The 21,374-nt window shown below is 34.4% G+C and overlaps 1 protein-coding gene across 1 annotated transcript in view; it reads left to right on the top strand.

Moving 5' to 3' along the window:
* Positions 1–1,524: 1,524 nt before the first annotated feature.
* TTBK2 (tau tubulin kinase 2) overlaps positions 1,525–21,374 on the top strand; it is a gene marked incomplete at both ends in the record, with an annotated part of 55,108 nt that continues 35,258 nt past the window's right edge. The window contains 5 exons of the mRNA XM_084288436.1: positions 1,525–1,593; positions 4,862–5,009; positions 9,751–9,824; positions 11,651–11,791; positions 14,006–14,110. Coding sequence (XP_084144562.1) covers positions 1,525–1,593; positions 4,862–5,009; positions 9,751–9,824; positions 11,651–11,791; positions 14,006–14,110 — 537 coding nt within the window. The remainder of the gene's footprint in view (positions 1,594–4,861; positions 5,010–9,750; positions 9,825–11,650; positions 11,792–14,005; positions 14,111–21,374) is intronic.

Consider the following 21,374-nt stretch of genomic DNA (forward strand, 5'->3'; position numbering starts at 1 on the left):
GTTTCACTTCATTTGTTTAAATTAAACCAATTCAGGCTGTGTATTCATAATGAACATGTTTTCACAGGTATTTAATCCACTCTAACTAATTAGGTATAAATTCAAACCTTCAACTAATTCAGATTAATTTTTCTCCAGAGGTTTCTGCTTTGTTGGAGTTGGTTCAAATGTCAGAATTTACAATTCAAGAAAGAAGGACATAAATTAAATAGAAAAAACTAATATGGAAGAATATGAATATATATATATAAAAAAAAAACAACCACAACCAAAACACAATCACTGTCACATTAAATCTCTATGTTTAAAACTAGGTTTATTAAACAGTGATTTTATTTTATTTTATTTTAGGGTTTTGTTTTTGCTTTAAGTATAATTTAACCACAGTAGTAAATTTGGCACTTCAATGTATAAAAATGTATCCTGTTAATTTAAACCAGAATGGTTGTATGGATGTTGTATACCATTGGTGTGCTGAATCAGGGGTAAGAGAGCTTTCCACTTTTAGTTAATACTGTTTTGGCAGTGATTGAAATAACTGACGCAAATACACTTTTGAAGAGTCTTACATTGAATAAGAGAGCTTGTATCATTATATCAGTCTAACAAGCACAATTCTAGAAAAGCTCATAGCAAATGAAATAAGCTTTTTGACTGGTTGGAGTGGGTGCTGATGAGAGTCATTATGTGTGGACTAATCTCCAAAGTAAAAAAATTTATATTGCTATATAAAATTTGCTTAGATATTATCACCAAAATTGAAGAATTAAAGTGAATTACTCAACACAAGTTTTTTTTTATTATTTTATTATTTTTTTAAATTTTCTTTCACCTTTTAGCTGTTTGTACCCTGGCATATACCAGTGAAATTGCAGTTTTAGATATATTTAATCATAAATAATACTAGTTATGTGAACTACATTGTAAAACATGAAGTAGTTGGTAGGCATTACAATAAATTAAATACAAATTAGAATTTCGATATAAGTATTTATTTCTCTAATTTTGAGGTTAATAGTTTTTCAAGCTTGTTGTTATACATGTATATTACTATTATTTAATCAATTATCTAGTAATGTATTAATTATTTCATGGTTAGAAAGTTATTATTAAAATTGAAAAATGTAATTATGGTTTACAACAATTTGAAGCTGTCAGCATATTGTTACTCACAATATAAATTTGAAAACGTTTATATTCACTGGCATTATTTGGAGGGTGGGCTTAGTAGTTTGAATGTGAGCAGGTTAAAACAATTAAGGAACAATGTACTTGGATTTTTTTCTGTGCTGAATGTTGTCTATAATTCTGACATAAGTTTCTATAGGATATGAAAAAGCTAGGTAACATGCTAGGTGAGAAGCACAACTGTTTCTGTATTTCATGTCATTCTGTTCATCACTGATATCCTGTGTTCTGTGCTGTTTCTTCAGGCAGTGGTTAAATGGAAGCCACTCCTGGGATCTGGATGGTTTTTGCTGACCCAGACTTCGCATAGCAGTTCCCACGCATCAGGAGGTTGCAATGAGTGGAGGAGGGGAGCAGCCTGACATCCTCAGTGTGGGAATCTTGGTCAAAGAAAGATGGAAGGTGGTGAGTATGCCTTCCTGCAATTCTTTTTCTCCTTTAAAAATATTCCTGTTAGGATATTGAATCCAATCAGCTAGTGATTATCTCAGTCAGAAATCGCTCAGGCATCTTCTTGAAACTAGTCAGATCGTGAGACTTGTTACTTCTTATAGAATGCTCTTTCAGGACCTTGCTGCTCTTCCAAGTAGAAATGAATTTTGTTTGTTATATTGCAGCAAAGATTTATTCATGACTGATTTATATCCATTTGATTGTGTGCCCATATTGGCTTTACCGTAAATAGCTCTGTTCCATTTTGGTGTTCATATGCTTTATTTACATCTAGAGAGTCATAATATCTGTTCTAAACTATTTTTGCTGGGAAATCAAGCAGAGTTCTCATAGTTCCTTCTCCACTCTCCTGATCATTTTAGAATTTTGATGCATGTAGATTTTTTTGAGATTGAAAACAAAACAAAACAAAGAAATCCTTGTCAAGGTAGAATACATTGAGCAGATGTGGGAGGAAACCAATGAGTGAATAGGTAGCTGTTGTTTGAACTCAAAAGCCAAATGGAAGTGACCAGAGGGTGGAAAAGGGGATGAGCTGTTCAAGAGGAAAATGGAGACAATGCCTTTGTGTGTCGGGATGAGTATTTAGGAAAGCCAAAGCTCAGCATACAGTTGAAACTGGTGAGGGATATGAAAAGCAACATGAAAAGTTTCTGTTGGGACATTGGCAGCAAAAAGACCAAGGAGAGTGTGAGGTCATTGCTGAATGTCATGCGTGACCTAGTGACAAAGGTGGAAAATTCTTTTTCTGCCATCAGAGGTTCATTTGTGCCTGGAATTATTGACTGCCATCATTATTGGATGTATGTTAATGATTCTGGTGTATTTCATCTGAGGATAGAAATTGATCTGTTTATCAATGTGGTGGCTTGTTCATTTGTTATTTTAGTCCACAAGCCCAAAACAAAACAACTTTCAGAGGCAGTATTGCTCAGTCTGGCCATGTCTCAAAGCTGGTAAATTGAAGTTATATGATAAATTGCTGTAAGTCTGTACACTTTGAGTGGCAAGGACGGCTGTGTCATGTCTTTCCTTTTCCTCGTACCCTTTCTCACCATGCATTTTCACTGTCCCCACTGTGCTTATACTAGTGCTTATGCTGAAAATCACAGTCAGATCAACATCTGTGTTTAGCTGTTTGAACCCAGACACTAGCTCAGGGCTCAGGAAGATATCGGTATTACCAGACCAAGTGGTAGAACATTACCAGACCAAGAGGTGCAGGCCAAATGGCCTGTCAAGTGGCTGAATCAGTTACAAAACTACATTTGATTGTACAACTTGTACATATAGGCATACGAATACATCTATATTGAATCCCATTAAAACCTGCTAGATTTTCCAATGTTTAGATGGTATCTGTTCCCTTTCTGTAAGGACTAACGGTCTGCATATGTTAAATACATCTGAATCTAACCATGTTGTACCAAGTATTTCATGGGACTTGAAAATACCCTATTTCTCATAGTTTGTTGTCATTTTAGCGTTAACACCAGATTCTTACATGAATACTACCTAAAACAAGTCATGTCCAAAGATACTAACTTATTATTCAGGGTTTGTGATATCCTGTACCTGAACTTGTTAGTTTTTTTTAAATGTGCTGGTTAAGGAGTAGTAGCCTTAAGCCTGTGGTTGTGTTTTCATTACCCTGCTTCAGAGAACGTATACAGGCTGTCTGAGGGGAGATTGAATTTGTCAGCCGCTAGTGTGCTTTTTAGAAGGAAGTGATCATCTGAATTTGCAATCAACAGATGTTGCAATAGAAGCTGATATTTAGGTGGGTTAGTTAAGTTTTAACTTAGTGTGACGTCTATCCAATGCACCTTTTTAAAGTTGGCAACGTAAGGCCAGAGGAAGTGAAAAAAACTATCTTGAACCCTATTTTCCTCATTTTAGGAATATTGGAATAAAACTTGCTTGCAATGGTAAAAGATCTTCAGATCATAAAATGCATGATGAAATATTGAGTATTGTTGCAATCTTACAGAATAAAAATTTCATGTGATATGACTTGGATTTAAAAATGTAAGGAAAAAAGTGAATATACCTCATTTGATCTGTTTCCTTCTTCTTAGAGGTCTAGGCTATTTTTAAAAATGTGTTTTGCTTCTCAGTCAGGTGGCTGATTGTCTAGATTAGGAGACATTAGATTCATTTTCAGAATCTGAAGACAGGTCAGCATATTGCTGATCTTTAGATCCTCGGAATGTTTAGACAACATTTAATATGGTGTAGTCTTTTTAAAGTGACATTTAGAAAATCATGTCAGTCATTTCAAGGTAAAATATAATTAAAGATAAAAAAGAAAATGAAGTATTGTATATTCCTTGGGTTTTGTTCATTTTGTCTCCGTTTCTCTTTTATCAATGGTAGGTACAGGAGAGATCACCATATGAAAACATTATGAAATAACATTGACATTTTTGATAGTGAAAGAGACGGGTCATTGTCTCCTGTGAATATTTAAAGCAGAGTGAAAACACAACTATTAATATTTCCTCTGAGTATAGCGTAAACTAGTTAATATGCCAGGAGCATTCTTTGTACCTCCTCCTAAAACAGATGCATGTTGCAGTGGTGCCTGTTTCTTTGGAATGTCTGTTAATAAGAGTAGTGTTAGTGAACCATAAGTAGATGAGCAACATTTAATATACATATTCAAAGATAATCTTGGCAATTTTTTTTTCATTTATGATTTAGCTTTTGTGTGAGTCACTGCACAGAATAGAAATTTCTGGCTTTTTGCACTAAGTACAAGAAGTTGTATACCTTTAGTATTGTGTATTTCTGAGGAAAAAAGAAAAAGATGGCATATTTTTAAATGCCACTGTGCATTTGTATATGAAGGTCTCTGTGTAGCATATGGCTATTTGAGGAAAGTATATATTCAGCATGCTGACTTTGGTCAGTTTCATGCTGGGAATTGTACTCTTATAGTGTATTAAATGAAGGAATTTTAGTGCAGATGGACATCAGGTATATTAACTTGTTTTCCTATGATTCTCTTCCAAATTGTCTGCGGTTAACCATACCTTTTTAGATTTTTCAATAGCTCTTTTACTTACTCAAGGATACAATTATATTCATTTAAAATCTGTTAGTAATACAATAGTGTTTTCAGTTTGAAAGACAGGGCAAGGAAGTATTGACGTTTTGTTTCCTTTTTTTCTCCCCATTTTTTAATCTGTTGTTGTTTGTGTTTATTTTTTCAATGTAGTTAAGGAAAATAGGAGGTGGAGGATTTGGAGAAATTTACGATGCACTGGACTTGCTTACTCGGGAAAATGTTGCATTGAAGGTCGAGTCAGCTCAGCAGCCAAAGCAAGTACTGAAAATGGAAGTAGCTGTGTTGAAGAAATTGCAAGGTAGGACTATACCCTGGATATGGAGGAGGTAGCATGTCATTTTATATTTTAAAAAAAATCACAATAATCTCTATTTAGTCATAGTTCAAGTTAATATTCCCCATATTTTCCAAATTTTTGATAAATGGTTGTTAAGAATGGAATAGAAGCTCATTCAGCTTTTGAAAGTTTTGCTACAATGAACTTTAACTTTGAAACAGTATGACATAAAAATAAAAGGAACAACAAAAAACGAAATTGCTTGCAAAACCTGTGCTCAGCTGTAGTTTATTCTGGATCTACATAATCTCCTTATGTTTTTTACTCTCTTCGTATTTGTTGGTAATACAAAGAAAGGAGACCATCTTAAAAAGAGAAAACAAAACTAAACAAAACAAAGCCATCTAGCATTGAATATTTGAGTGTCCTTAACATGCCAACAAGGATAAGAATATTTATATTTCTTCTTTCTTGGCAGCACTTACAAAGGCTACTTTAAGGTTGAAATGGGAAGCATAATAAGACAAAAATAAACCCCCCAATTTAAAAATCCTTTGTAGAAGAAATAATTATTAGTACGTAAAATCCTGAAATACTTTCAGGGTTCAGTTCCTTGACCATTCAGGATCATAGCTTTGAATAGTCACTTTTGATGCACCTTTTAATACTTCAATATCTGAAGCTACTAATACAGAGAAATATGCAGTGGCATCTCTTCACTGTTGTATACATTATATATAAGATATACAAGTATAAGATTCAAGATAAAGTTTCAAAGGTGACTTTTTTCTTTAAACAATTTATGTTGAATCTGGAAGATTTGACTGATATATCAGTCCCTGTCAGTAGCCAGATTTTTTCCAAGTTCGAATAAAACAAAATCTGCATGACATATGGTGCTGCCTAATCAGCTATAGAGGTTAGATTGCAACAGAAATTGACAGCCTCTATAGATTTAAGAGGGCAAGCATGTCACATGTGATAGTGTTAACAAACTGTTCCTATGTTCATGTCTTTTTAAAGACTTTCACAATAGCATCTAATATTAATTACATAGTTGAGCAAGGAGCTTCAGGGGGGTCCATATTATCTCTCTTTGAATTGTAGCTTTTCCAGTCCAGAGACACCAATCCTAAATTTAGAAACCATTGGCCACGGTTGCTGAAATAAATTATTTTAAGAATCGTGAGTTTTGAAGAAACAAATACCTTGTAACTCCTAGGTTTTTAAATGCCCAGAATTAATTTTTCTACTTTTTTTTTTCTTTTTTTTTTCTGTATGTATGAGTCTCATTCTATTACTAAAAAAAAAAAAAAAAAAAAAAAAAAAAAGAAAGAAAGAAAAAGAAAAGTCTCTAAGAGGGTATAGATGAAACAGGAGAAAAATAATATCTGAAATAAAATTGTGGAATTTGCTTACTTTACGATGCCAATGTATTTGTAAAAACGTAGCCCATATCCAACTGTGTACCTGAAGTCCTATTTACTTATTTATGGCATTCATGTTATGGCATTCATGTTGTTCAATTTGTATTTAAAATGTTGCATATAACATTCTACTTTGAATTCAAGTGTAGTGAAGTTTGAGTTCAAAGGTTGCAAAGGTTATTTTTCCTTAAAAACTTACCATCTTTTTACCTTTTGGCTTAGACAAGCATTTATCAATATTCCTACAAAGCTTTACAGAAGCTATAATATTAGTATTGTTCTTCCTTTGGGAGTATAACTCTGAAGTTTTCCTGTGAAAAAGTCTCTAGTTCTGCTGAATCCTAGGAAATGCTGTCTAGATGAAAAGAATGGAATAATGAGGCAAATAATCCAAATAATGTAAAATTCAAATAAACAACTGTCACTTTTTGTTATTTATTTTCTCAATATATTTTTTTTCAGAGAAAGTAATAAATGGAAGTTTTCATATAACTTAAAACCTGATTTCTTTACAAGTTCTTTGGAAGGCACTCTTTTGACAACCTTCCTTATGAGAAAACAATCTAGAGTATTCCTTAATTCTTCTCTCTGATCATTCTCTTACACATTTTAAAAATACAAAATAAATAAATAAATAAATAAATATTTGGGGAGGGGGAGGAGAAGAAAAACCAACAAACCAAAAAAAAAAAAAAGAAAAAAGCCTGTGCTTGTATTGCTTGTATGACAGTAATGCTAGCAGTGACTGTTAGTCACACTTGCTGTGCAAGTGTAACTGCTGTGGCTTTAGATAGGGAACATTGTGGATGATCAGGAAAGTGGCTTCAGTAACAAATGTGTCACCCATAAACTTCATGGGTGTATTGAGATCTATGGTTTACACAGATATTTTTATCCATGTTTGAAGGATTTGAATCAAATAGGATGTTGGATTATGGTAGAGAAAACTGGTTCACATAAAATCTTGGCTCCTAGAAGCCATTTCTATTAATTTATTTACCTTTGCACATTTTTAGAGCGTAAGAGCTAAGAATCTATTGCAGAAGAAAGAAAAATAGACGAAGTGGGGAGTAGAAAAAAACTTTGTCCTTGCTTCTTGAAGAATATTTTTTATTAAATGCTTTATTTATTGCACAGAGTTTTTTTTTCTTACTTTTGATATACACATATATATTTTCTGGGGACTCACAGGTTCAGAGGAAGTGAACATGTAGACAATTTTTTTAGGTTATTTTTATAACTACCTTCTAATAGTGTATGTCCTCTGATACCAATTTTTATCTTGTTCTAACCTTTTTTTGGTGTGTATTTATGTAACTATGTATGTATATGTATATAGTTCTTATTCTGTTCTCAAAGGGCTAACGTTCTCTTACTTTCAAGCTGTTCTAGTTTTCTTGTACATAAATCAGAGGAATAAATGTAATTGTCATAAAAATCCTTTTCTTGCAAACATCGGGCAGGTTTGATCTCTGAATATTATGTAATGAAAGATATGGTGTTTGCCTCACTGCTGGCATGAACTGACAGTATTGTTCAGAATTCTCTTGATGTGTGGAGCTGACTTATTTAAATATATATATTTATTATCATATATTACTTCTGGGGAATTTGTGAAGAAACAGGCTTTTAGGGAGGAAATAAGCAGGTGTAATGTGTCCCGGTAAAGCAAAACAGGCCTTTCAGTCTTTCCTAGAACTATGCACATTCTCATGGTTGTGATCATAGTTTAGAGTCTTCCTGAATTAGAATCTTATTTCACATAAACTGTGAAACTGAAGTGAGCATAACTTTTGGCAGAAGTGCAGGGATGTGCTATTTCTTATTATTTTTGCTTTGAGAAATTTTGAAAATTAAAAGTGTGGTCATTCATTGCAGGGGTGAAATGAGTCATAACTTTATAGGTATGCAGTGCAGTGAATAAAGAAAAACTTCAAAGAAGCTCTTTTAAGACCCTGATCTATGCTTAAATATGTGAGTAGCTGTATGACTTATCTGTTAATTATGAGGGAGGAGTATGTTAAGTGATATGGCCATTTATTATAGTTCAGTCATTGATCACATCCTTGATTTATTTGTTCATTTATTTTTTCCTGCCAGTGATGCTGTCTCCTAATTTTTGTTATCAGAATACCATTTAACTCTTTAAACACTGCTTTTAAAAGAAATCTGCTGCAACAGATGGTTATTTTATTTAATCATGTTGTTTGGCCATCTGTTCACACAGTCAGATCAGAGAAGACAGATTTGTCAAATCTCACTCAGCGAGAGTGAGACTCCCTCAGTTGGTTTCTGTCTCACACAACCTTGACGACTTTTATCTCACTCATTTACAGCTCTGCAGCATAATTCAGTGATGGGTTGCTTCTGGTGTGGGCCATAGAGCTAGCTGTAGTGATACAGTGCAGTTCGAGGAATGATTTTTATCCATTCCTCATGCTCTCCCTAGGAACCTTTTCAAGGGCACAGCGATTCACTGCAGGCTACTACTGTCTTTTTCTCCCCCTGCTCTACAGTCACAGGCTCACAGTTGTGTTACACACTGAGAGAAAAGGACCTCAAGGTATTTACAAAGTTGTAATAGGTATGTGTAGCCATGCTGAAGTGGAAGAGAATTAGGTTATTTGAATAATGTGTACATTTTCTATTTTTGTCCTTTGCCATTTCATCAATTCTTTATGAAAGTTAGTTTCCAAAGATTTTACCATACAACTGGAGTTGTTGCTTCAGTTAAAATGGGCTTTCCTTGAACAAACCAAGTTTTGGATGCTTACTGAATTTCTTAGATGAAAATCTGACCACAAAAAAGTGGACTAATATGTGTTTCTCTGAGCGTGTTCCTTCAGCATACCCACAGTGACTGTAAAATGAGTCATAAATATTTGAGATGAAACTTCATTAACTGGAAGCTGCAGCAATGAATATACAAAATTTCATGTTGAGAATTTTGCTGCAAATCCTTCATAAAATAATATTGCTCATCTCACTTATATTGGTATTATTTATAGCTTAGCACTTACATATTTGCTGGAATTGTAGAGGTTTCTTTTAAAAGAATGTTTTAAAATTATTGCAATTAATCCTGTTTTTTTTTTTTTTTTTTTTTTTTTTTTTTTAAGAAGACAACCTTTTTTAATTGTGTGTCAGGGAGTTTCCTAAGGAGACAATAAACAAGCAACCATTCTTCTGTCAATTGACGTGAGAATATTTAGAAGCTATATGACTAAGTTCTAGTGTTTTGATGGAGATTTTCTTGTTGCTTGCTAGGTATTTAAAGGAATAAAAACACAGAATGTCACTGTTGTTGCTGAAGTTGTTTCTGTTTATTCCCTCAGGAAAAGATCATGTCTGTAGATTCATTGGATGTGGAAGGAATGACAGATTTAACTATGTGGTCATGCAGTTGCAGGTCAGTGTATCAAACAGGGCTCAAAAGTTTGCTGGTGTGTTTTGTTTTATTAGCCAAACATATGAAAATACCAGTAAAAATTTAGAGAATGACAAATGAAAAAATCAAACAGAGATCATAAGCAAACAGCACGGAGCTAACCTAATTTGAACATCTCCTTATATCCTTATCCTTTCATATGCTTTCCGTAATACTCTCAGAAAGGAGAAAGTTTGTATCCTTAGAAAGGCCTGACTTTTGAAAGGAAGGTATTTACTGAGATAATAGACATTTTTTTGAAGACTTCAATGGAAAATAATGTAAAACAGCATGTTAGTCTGTTCATTTTGTTTACCTTTTTGCATGAAAATAAAAACAAAAAAACAAAACGGGGGTAGGGGAGCAGGATAAAATCATAGAATCATAGAATGTCTTGAGTTGGAAGGGACCCATATGGATGATTGAGTTCAACTCTTGGCTCAACATGGGACCACTGCAAAATCAGACTCTATGTCTGAGGGCATTGTTCAAATGCTTCTTGAACTCCAACAGGCTTGGTGCTGTGGCCACTGCCCTGGGGAGCCTGTTCCAGTGCCCAACCACCTCTCAGTAAAGAACCTTTTCCCAGTCCCCAGCCTGACCCTCCCCTGTCCCAGCTCCATGCTGTTCCCTTGGGTCCTGTCACTGTCCCCAGAGAGCACAGCTCAGCGCCTGCCCCTCCGCTCCCCTCGTGAGGGAGCTGCAGGCCGCCATGAGGCCTCCCCTCAGTGTCCTCTGCTCTGTGCTGAACAAACCAAGTGACTTCAGCTGCTCCTCATACATCTTGCCCTCTAGACCCTTTGCCATCTTTGTAGCCCTCCTTTGGACACTCTCTAATGGTTTTATGTCCTTCTTATATTGTGGTGCATAAAACTGCTCATAGTGCTTGAGGTGAGGCTGCACCGGCACAGAGCAGAGTGGGACAATGCCTTCCCTCAACCAGCTAGCCATGCCATGCTTGCTTCACTGCAGGACACAGTTGGCCCTTTTGTCTGTCAGGGCATACTGGTGACTCATATTTGACTTGCTATTGACCATAAACCCCAGATCCCTTTCTGCAGGGCCTCTCATCCCCCAGACCATGCATATAGTCAGGGTTGGTCCTTCACAGGTGTAGAATCTGACACTTGCTCTTGTTAAACTTAATACTGTTGATGATTGTCCAGATCTCTGTAGAATCACTATGTAATGGATGATTAGAATCTAAAATTATGGTATTATTGCCCTTTATCATCTTGGTGAATACTAATGCTGGATAAAGAAGGGGCTCTAGTGAATATGCTGCTGAAGAAAGAAGTGAGCTCCATTTTATATTGTTTGTCATCTGTTAGTTAGATAGACCAACAGTTCTGTGGTGTCATGGGAGCATATTTCCTGAATTGTATGTATATATTTCATCTGTTTGGTTAAGTCATCTCAGTATAATTAAATAAATTACATACTTTTCCATAAGGAATTGAGTATAAAGAAGTCTTAGTGAGTATTTTCTCTCTTCAAGTGTGCCACAGATATGACACTATCCAATGGAGAAATGCATTTGTTGTTAGTTTGGTCCATGTTATTTAGGCATAGAAAGATACTTAAATGCATGTCTTCAAAAATAGATTCTAAATTTGATGTTGGAGATCCTTAGGGACATCTGTTCATTAGTTGAGATGTGTTATCCCTGAATATGAAAACAAGTAATGAGTATTCCAACCATTAACAGCTGAAGAAAGGATAGGAAAACTATGCTATCTGTGGATGTTGGGATTAGTCTTGTTTGGTTTTGTTTCTTTCTTCTGAAAATGTCCTTTTAATTTGACCAGGGTCGGAATTTGGCAGACCTGCGTCGGAGCCAGTCTCGAGGAACATTCACGATTAGTACTACTCTGCGGCTTGGGAAGCAGATTCTGGAATCTATTGAAAGTATTCACTCTGTGGGATTCTTGCACAGGGACATAAAGCCGGTAAGTCTGCTTATTACAATGAAACAGGCAAGTAATATATGAGCATTAGATGGCAGCAGAAACAAGGATGGGTTATATACCACATGATAAAATGAAAAAATGAGGAAGGATAGAAAACTGGATATTTATTGATCAGGGCAGAATTTTCCTATTAAAGCATTGAAATGCAACCATAATAACCTTGGTCTTTGTCACATTTGTCTTCAGGACTTAATACTTCTTGCAATTTCATTAAGTTGGAAGCTAACACTTCCAACTCTTGTCTGTAGCATCATGCAAGCACAAGCGTTTGCATGTTGACCACACATATTTCAATTCATAGGTTCAATTGGTTTTTATCCTCAACCTTTGACATGAAGCAACTGCTCTAAATAAATCTGAGTATACACTTTGGTGTTTTTAGGGGGAAAAACCAAAGCAGTTTAATTTACTCTTGCAGCTTTGTGTTTCTACTGAAAGAGATTTTATATGCTTGAAACTTTGCTTCAAAATTTTTATCTTGCAGACTATTAAAACAGTAGTGTTTTAGGACATAGTGTATTATGTTCTTTGCATATTTCTATTGAGGAGCTGGGAACAGGCATTTTACCTTTCTGTGGTATTGCAGAGATGATTTTTCCAGTGTGAACCTTATCTACTGTAACCTTTGGAATCAGTCAAGCTGAAGCATAGACTGTATTAGAGGATATTTTATAAGTTGTTTTCAAACTTCTCTTAATATGTCCCCTATTAAAAATATCTGTGTTTATCTATATAAAAATAAGATGTTTTGAAAAAAGCTCCCTTGTCCAAAGCCATATTTTTATTTCAATTTTTAAGTTCTGAATGATAATCCCAAAACCCAGATAATGTTTCCCACTTAGTTTGTTGTCTTTCCTTAAGTAAGGAAATGCTTTGTAGCTAGTTAGCAGCTAAGAACCTGACAAAATGTGTATAGGAAAGTGGTATATCTGTCATTTATACCCAGTAAGGAAATTGTGGTCCACTGTGTAGCAATGTAATATGAAATAAAAGATTCCTGTAGAAGTGCATATTGCCTATTTTCTGAATTCTCTGAAGATTGTAAAGAATAATGATACATATAACTTTTTTCTAAACTGACTAGTTTAGAAAAACAGCCTTTTTCTTTTTGTCTTTCACAGAAGTGGTAGATTTAGTTTTGAGTATTTGCTATTACCCTGTGATATTTTCCAGCGTATTGTGAAAAGTAAAATAACTTTATTGTAAGAGCATAACCTAACTACTTGCATAGTTTTTTTTGTTGTTTTTGTTGTTTCTCTGAACCACATGTAAGTTTGTGACCTCTTTCAGATATTATTCTTTTCAGACTTACCTGATGCATTGTTTCCCTAGGCTCTGATTTTCCCAAAGATGAGTGAAATCTTGTCTGAGTTACAGAGAACTTTGAGTACCACTGATTCCCTTAGCAGAAAAACAAAAGTGTTTTTTTTCTGGAGTTAATTCTGTTAAGCTTCCAGCTTGCTCAAATGTGTAGTTTCAATTGCATTTCATGGAATTATTGTTTCCTTTCTCTTTTTTATATTTTGTGATCCATTTTGAGGAGATTTGGTTGGGGGGAGAAAATTGAACTGATTCAAACACATGTTAAAAAATCATAGACTGGCAGTTTAAAAAAAAAAGAAAAATTACAGGGTTCATGTGGAATGTTAATGCACAGATGCAAATAAGAAAACTTATTGTGTGTTTTCAGAATAAATTACCTTCATAAGTCTTCACTGACTTTCCACCTCATACTGCGTTCCTTAGGTACTGTTTTTCCTCCACTCATGTAGGAAAAGAAAGTTCACACCCCTTACTCTGTGTTCTGAGTTTATGTTATTAGTGCATTTGTATAGATGATCATGCTAACTCCTAGGTCAGTAGTTTTTGGAAACACCCAAATCTAAAAATGTAAGCAGGTGAGATGGCAGGAAAGTTCTTTCTAGAAACGAGTAGATTCTAAATCATAAAAGTAAGATGACAATCTATTTGGGCTATGTAGGCAGCAGTTCAGATATGGTAAGTTCAGTGTCTGGTTTTCTTAATGTTTTCTTCAAATTTATTGAGAGTTTAGTACAACTGAAAATACTAAAGGAAACAGAGAAGCAGATCATGGGTTTTCTATGATTGTGTAACTGCATTAATATGTACATAGACTGAAGCATATATATAAATATGTAATACATCTGTATCTGTATTTGTTTTTCTTCCTAGTCTAACTTCGCTATGGGACGTTTTCCTAGCACCTGTAGGAAGTGTTATATGCTGGATTTTGGCTTGGCAAGACAATTTACCAACTCATGTGGGGATGTCAGACCAGTAAGATATTTTCACAATTGTCAATGTGATTAATTGAATGCAGTAACACAGGTTTTTGTTTGTTTCTTTTTTTTTTTCTTTTTTTTTTTTTTCTGGAGAGGTATATGAGCCACATTGAACTCATGATTGATCTAAACTTGACAAGCATCATCCTCCCAGATCAGAAAAGCCAGCTGATTTATTGATTAGATTAAAAGATTGGTAGTCGGAAATGAATCTGGTTTCTGATTTCTGGCTTGAGGCATAGGTCTACTGTATAATTTTTTATGGATAATTGGTCTTTTAATTTGGAAAACTGAGTGAGAAATAGGTTTTCATTAAATATCAGAGTACTCTATTAGAGCTGATTTTCACTTGGTATTATATATTACTGAAAAAAATCTGTGCAGGAGTAAAAATAAAACTGTACACTTCATATAATCTTCTGGAAGAGAAAGCTTTAATAATTAAAACAGTGATAGGACGCTGTAATTATATAACAGGACATAGCTTAGTGTAGTTGCTGTGTGCCAATGTGATGCAGTCTGAAGAAAATAGTAGCGAACAACATATCAGTGAGGTCATTGCAATTCTAAGTACAGTAGAGCCTCCCTAATTCACTGGTGGGGAGTCCCTTTATTAATTTCAAGTCAGTACCATGCTACATGGTAATGTCTAAATAAATGTATTTTCTTTATTAAACAAATTTAATTTGCATTTTTATGATAATAATGAATAGTGTACTATTGAATGATTCATTGACTAATGAGCAGTTGATATTGTGTAGCATATTTAGTAATATGACACGATTTGAGAGGTTGAAGCCATCTGTACAGGTTTTTCAATTAGATTCTTCCTAAGAAGTTGGGAAAGTGGCAAATTTTTCTGTGCAAATTATGAGGTGTGTGAACTAGTAAGGTAAATTAGCGAGGTTCTGCTATACTCTATTCCTTCAGCCATAATGCTGGACAATGCAATGAAAGCAAAGAGCAGGGGAGACCAACAGAGTGGCTGCTGCTGTTGGAAAGGTGAGCTAAACATTTTAAGTAGTTTAAAATTCTTTTATTATTTATCAATGTTTTCATGTTCTGTATGTTTGGCTGCTTATAATGTTTTTCTAACAGACCTGTAATTTTGAAAAGAAAACAAATCCCAAGATTCTGTAATTTCAATATATATATATATATATACATGCACCCATACCCACACATTCCTGATCATAGTATCTTCAGAAAACATAGGTGATAACAACAGAGAATTTAATATTTCTGCTATTTTTTCTTTTGTAACAACTCAGCTCTTGCCTTTTGTTTTTCATTGCAGTGCCCTACAATGTAATGAAAGTAATTCTTCAGTTTAATCTGTTTAGAATTTTCTGACAGTATAATCCATATTAATAGAGTGGCAGCGAGAAGAAAAAAAAGATGAATTGTATTTGTATTTAATAGTCAGATATTACTCTTCTATAGATAGTTAGCAAGGACAACAGTATGGTTGCTAATAAAATTTGTTAATATTTTCATGAAATGCCCTATGTGCTTCTCCTTTATACTATCCTTCTTCTTTATTAGATTTCTTTAGCAGATAGTACAAATAACCTGGAATATGTTAAAAATAGTACTCCATTGGTTAAGGACTCATTCCTTAGTTAAGGTTGATTATTAGATTACTATGAAAAGCCTAACTTTTAATACAACAAACTTATGCAGAAAGAATCCAGTCCAATTAAAATTTTACAGATCATCCCTGAATCCTTGAACTTCCATGACAAGTATTCTAAAAGAAAACTTGTTCTGCTAAGAAGATAAGCTTTGAAAACTCTAGTATCAGGTTTTAGTCCGTTTTGCAGCTTTGTATGTCACCCAACATTAAGGAATTCCTTGTGGCCATAAGTCCTTTTGTTCAGATCAGAAACATTTGTTGCGCAGTAAGACAAAATAGACAAACACAGTTTAAATCAGGAAAGTTTGACAGTATTTCCCTCCAGAAATCACTAGCCAGCACTGCACTGACTAACATGTAAACCCTTCAGTTGTTCTACATTTTTAGTGCTTGCTGTATTTTTCATTACATTGGAGTGTCATAAGTAGGCTGTTTACAGAATTGAGGAATGAGCAGTTTTTTAGTCCATTTCACTGTTTTATTCTGCAAATCTGTGGGATTTGCAATAGCATGATTTTCATTTTTGGATTAGATTACCTAAAACGACCTTCATTTGGTTTCCAGCAGCAGATGACAGTACGACTGACTTTTTGAAGGGAAAAATATGACTTGAAGGAGATCTGTTGTGCTGTTTATCAACCAAGAATATTATGGAATCTAAGGATTTACTCCTTTAACTCTTAACATCTTCTTTATTCTCACTTTTTTTATCCATCCAGCCCCCTTTTTTTCTAGAATAGTGCAGAACAGTCACAAAGCTTAAGCTTTTGAAGTCAGTAGACAGTGGTTTCCATATGCATTACTGCTACATAGTGTGCTGATTTCACATATCTGAAGGACAAATGCTTTACATAAGGTATCTGTTTCCCTTCTTAATTATCAGTTAGCTTTTCCAGAGACCTACCAAAGATATTTTGCTTGGGTCATTCATTCCATCTATCCTAAGGTTTCAGTGCAAAGGATGCCATGGCATTAAAATAAGAGGTGCTCCACCAGTTTCTAAAATTAGGAATAAATTGCTATAAACATGGAACGCCCACAGGCAGTATCTAAAAAGAAAAGTCAAGTCTCTAGTATAGTCTGTTCTAAACTGTAAAAAAACCTATATAAACAAGTTGCACATACACCATTTTCCTCTACAACTATGCAATTGTTTTCAGAGGCTTGAGTCCTGGCTCTTTGCCCATGTTATTTCTGTTTGCCTGGATTGTATTTTAATTACATATACTTTTGAGATATGTGTGTAGCTGGGATTCGGATGAAGAATATGGAAATTCAGGAAGTAATCTATGTGTCTATAGGCTTCTGAAACAAAATTTTTCATGGTGGGAACAGTACTAGGATGCAGGTTTTTTGGGTAGATGCAGGATGAAATGCTACAATGTAGGTTAATAAAGCAGGGGCTGATGGGAGGAGCCTTGTCTGGTTACTGAAAAGATCAGAAGAGAAAAAAATGTGTGTGTGTGTGTGTGTGGGGGGAGAACAAGAACTGCTGGAGATGATGTAGCCTATCAAGGAAGGAGTGAAAAGGGGTGTAGGGGAATAAATTGCTAGAGAAAGAGAGGAAACCAAAAATTGAATCAGTAGTATACATAAGAATTGATTACTGTAGAGCAGGGTAATTACAATTTAATTGTGGGAAGACTCTCTTATCATCAGGCAAATACATTTAACAGGATGCAAATTTAGCATGTTTATGAAAAATCATAGTCTACTGTTTATTGCTTTTGAGGGTGTTGTCAGGGCTGGTATTTTTTGCCACCACTTTGTTTCCTGTTTTCTTAATGGTAGCTAAAATTTCAATTTTAATTTCAGTAATTTTTAATTTAATTTAATTAATTATTATATAATTAATCATTATATATTATATAACATATAATTATATTGCACATTATATATCACATTATACATAATTATATATTCTATGGTATATACTTAATAATTATTTAATTATTAATTGATAATTTAATTTTTAATTTTAGTAATTTTAAGCACCTGTTTTTTCTTGTGACAATGAGTACATGATTCTTTCTGAATATAAACTGAACTTCATACAGACTTCAGTTTACATGTCTCTATTTACACGGTGATAATGGAAAGTGAAGGTGTCAGCTGTGGTGCAGAAATAGAAAACCTTGAGAGAAAAAATCTGAAGGACAATCTGAATCTGAACTTGCCTTCTTAACATCTTTGAGCAACAGCAAGTGTTCTCTGAGGTACTATTAAAATCAATATGAAGAAAACAAAACAAGAACAAAAAGAAATAACTAATCTTTGCTCTTAGACAGATTAACCTTTCTCATATTGAGCACTTAAGAATGAATTTACGACTTCATAATTCTTTTAAGATCTATAAATTCAACCATCATATATTATCACAGATCTGATTTTTATGTTCTTTTATTTATGCAGACCATAGCTTACAAATAACTCAAAATAAACTGCATTCATTTAACAAAGAAGAGGGTGTAACAGGCATGCAAGCAGAGTTGAAAAATCTAGGGGAAAACAATTTGAAAAATATTCACGAGAAAGAGGTGTTTAGGATAAAACCTTTTCATCTCAAGCATCTGTGTTTTGTCTTCTCAGTATACATCTTACTGACTGGCAGCATACTACTTATATACAAGCAAAGTATTCCTTCTATCTCTGTATTTAACTGAATTACAATAGCCTTGCATAACAACTCCCAAATCTTCATAAAGTGGAACATAAAACAAAACAAACACCCACAAAACTAGAGGATAACATATACAAGCAATGTATACCTTCTGTCTTTGTGTTTAACTGAGTAACTCTTCCATTGGCCTAAAAAGCCTATTTATTGAAAATATAAGACCTCCATGGGCAAAACAGGTGATCTGTAAGGTCCCTTTCAACCCAAACTATTATATGATTATACGAAAAAAAGTGTTGAAAGTGGTCCACAGACAATATCAGCTAAAACTGGTAACGTTTTCTTTATTTGCCCCAGTGACATTGATGATTTAGAGTTTGTGTAAGTAACTACTCCTGGGTAATAGCTTGACTGCATGCATTTATAATAAATAAGAGACTATACACCTGAAGTTGTTCAAGAATAGTTATTGAACTTTGTATTAGAGTGAAAGTTCAGATTAAATTGAGAAACACACCTGCATGCACACACATACACACTATTGGATATAAAGAATAGGCAGTCAACTCATGTGAGTCATTACACATGATATTACAAGGAGGAATTTGAACATTAAGATAATCCTATTTTATCCTTCCAATTTTACTCCTAGCTTGTTCATGAAAAGCACAAGAACTTGAATAGCTTTGTGTGTATTGTTGAGCATGGAGGCAGCCTGTGGAATTGAGCATGAGCTACGTAGCCCTTCAGGCCTGATTCTCTGGGGTTTTCCAGTGCTGCCACAGAGCTGATTTGCTCAGGCTCAGCAAAGGTTCTGTTCATTACTGTTCATGTACCTGACTAATAATACCATTACCCACTCCTCCTTACTGTCATAGAAATATTCAACTTGTAGGAAGAATGATGGAAGAAACAAACTTTGTTAATAAGATCCTATCTGTATAATAGTCCTCCGAGGCTTTTATAAACAGATATACTTCAGAGTAGTCCCTTTATAAGTTTTCCATCTGAGTGAATAAGCCATTAGCTCAAAACATTTTTTTTTTTTTTTGAGCAGAGAGGTGATAAATTTCCTCCTCAGCATTTGCATGAGAGCTGTCTACGATGAGCGGGACTCATCAGCATTAATGGTCACAATGCAAAGATCTACTGCGCATGTTAAAATTTGGCTTGAAAATTTCCCAGAATTAAATGTTCATAACTGGGCAATCCTAAAACCAGAACTCTCATTAGGTAGTTCTCTATTGTTTGTATAACAAAGATGGAAATTAATATGAAGAAGGCATTGAAAACAGCAAAGCAATGTCAGGCATGAAAATGGTTGCACAGCTTACAGTGGTTTCTCCCTACTCAGTTCTTTAAACCTGTCTGCCAAATGCTTCTGTGGGTTCCTTTTATTCTTGACAGATTTCCCCTTATTCTCTCTCATGTCTGTGAATTAGATTTCATGAAATAGAGGAGTGGAGTGTATGAGGTATCAGGAAGTGCAAGGCAAAAACAGGAGGCGAAGGTGGGGGGAAAAAGGTGACTGAGAATGAATACGATTTTCCTGCCTCATTCCCTGTCTACTACAGAAGTGAAGATAGCAGCTGCTGAAACAAAGAACAATAAATATTTGGTAATAATCTCAGAGGTGTCATGTAAATGCCTCAATGAACTTTAAAAATAGAAGTAGTTTGATTGTACTCGTGTGATACTTTGAGTGGGCTAACTAACCTGGGAAGATCACTATGCTCTAACAGGACTGAAAGTTGTATGCGTCTCTGTAGCATCATGCTGAGTCAGCTGCTTCTTGAAACATTTTCTAGAAATAGTTCTAATCTATATCAAAGGAGGAAGAAGACATAGCAAGGAAGTGGGATGTAATGCAGCAAAGCTAAATTACATCCAGTTTTCATTGTTGCATGTTTATAGAGGAGTTTGAAATCATGGAATGAATTAGTTGGCAGGTTGCAGGTATCTTAACCCATGTAGTTTGAAATCAGCCTTCTTACAGCCATCTCTATTCACTGCTCTTCAGCACTTCTTAGGAAGATTCAGAGCTGAGGCTCTAAAACATTAGAAATACGTAATAGCTTTGTACGGAACTCTGATCATCAGCAGACCTTTTTGCAAAGGGAGTCCTGGTGTGCTGTTTGAATAGCACAGTACAATTATTTCATCATTCAATTCCTCGGTCTGTGTCTCCTGGATACCAAGGATGTGTGTTTTCAGTGTATTAGGAAACAATGGTAGCTCAAATTCAAAGGATAACTTGTTTATTGATATAGGCAATATGCAGATACTAAGTCAGTCGTGAATCTTGTACCTTCGCTTTATTTGCTTAGTGAATAATTATTTGACCTGTTTTTCGGGTAGCTGTTTTCTTTAAAGCTGTTACTGAAATATTTTCTAACTTCTTCAATTTTTATATATCTAACGAAAATCCTTCCAGAAAATGTGACGTTCTGAGGCAGCAATTGCTTTATTTTATTAAATATCAGAATGTCGTAACCTTCTGGTTTGTTTTGCAGTTTCTTATCTGCAATCTTTGCAGTATTAGGATGCAGAATTAGAACTAGACATCTGCCTTCTCATTAAGGCCATGACTGGAGATGAGCAGCCATGAGAAAACAATGCTACAATTATTTATTTAAAAATAAACATTTACTTTGTATAGTCTTTCCTAGGATTTTAGATATACATTATACCTTTTGAGACAGGGCCAAAGCCCACTACTGTTATTAAACTCCAATAACATAAAAATAATTTTATTTGTAAAATGTATTTTTAATAAGATTTTTACCTTATAATTTAATGTAAATTAATTGTAATTTATGTGAAGAATATATTTAGGAAGTTGGATGGGTAAACCGTTTTGGAAAAAACATATAGCAGAAAAGCGTAGAGCAAAGAAGAGGTGACAAAATAGAGGAAAATTTAAAATCTGTAGTGTATAAATCTTGATTTCTTGGAATATTGTTGTATCGATTGCGTGTCTCTACAGCAATTAGCAAAAATCTGTTC

This window comes from Netta rufina (assembly GCF_964035555.1).
Source record: "Netta rufina genome assembly, chromosome: 5".
In the NCBI taxonomy this organism is placed as follows: Eukaryota; Metazoa; Chordata; class Aves; order Anseriformes; family Anatidae; genus Netta; species Netta rufina.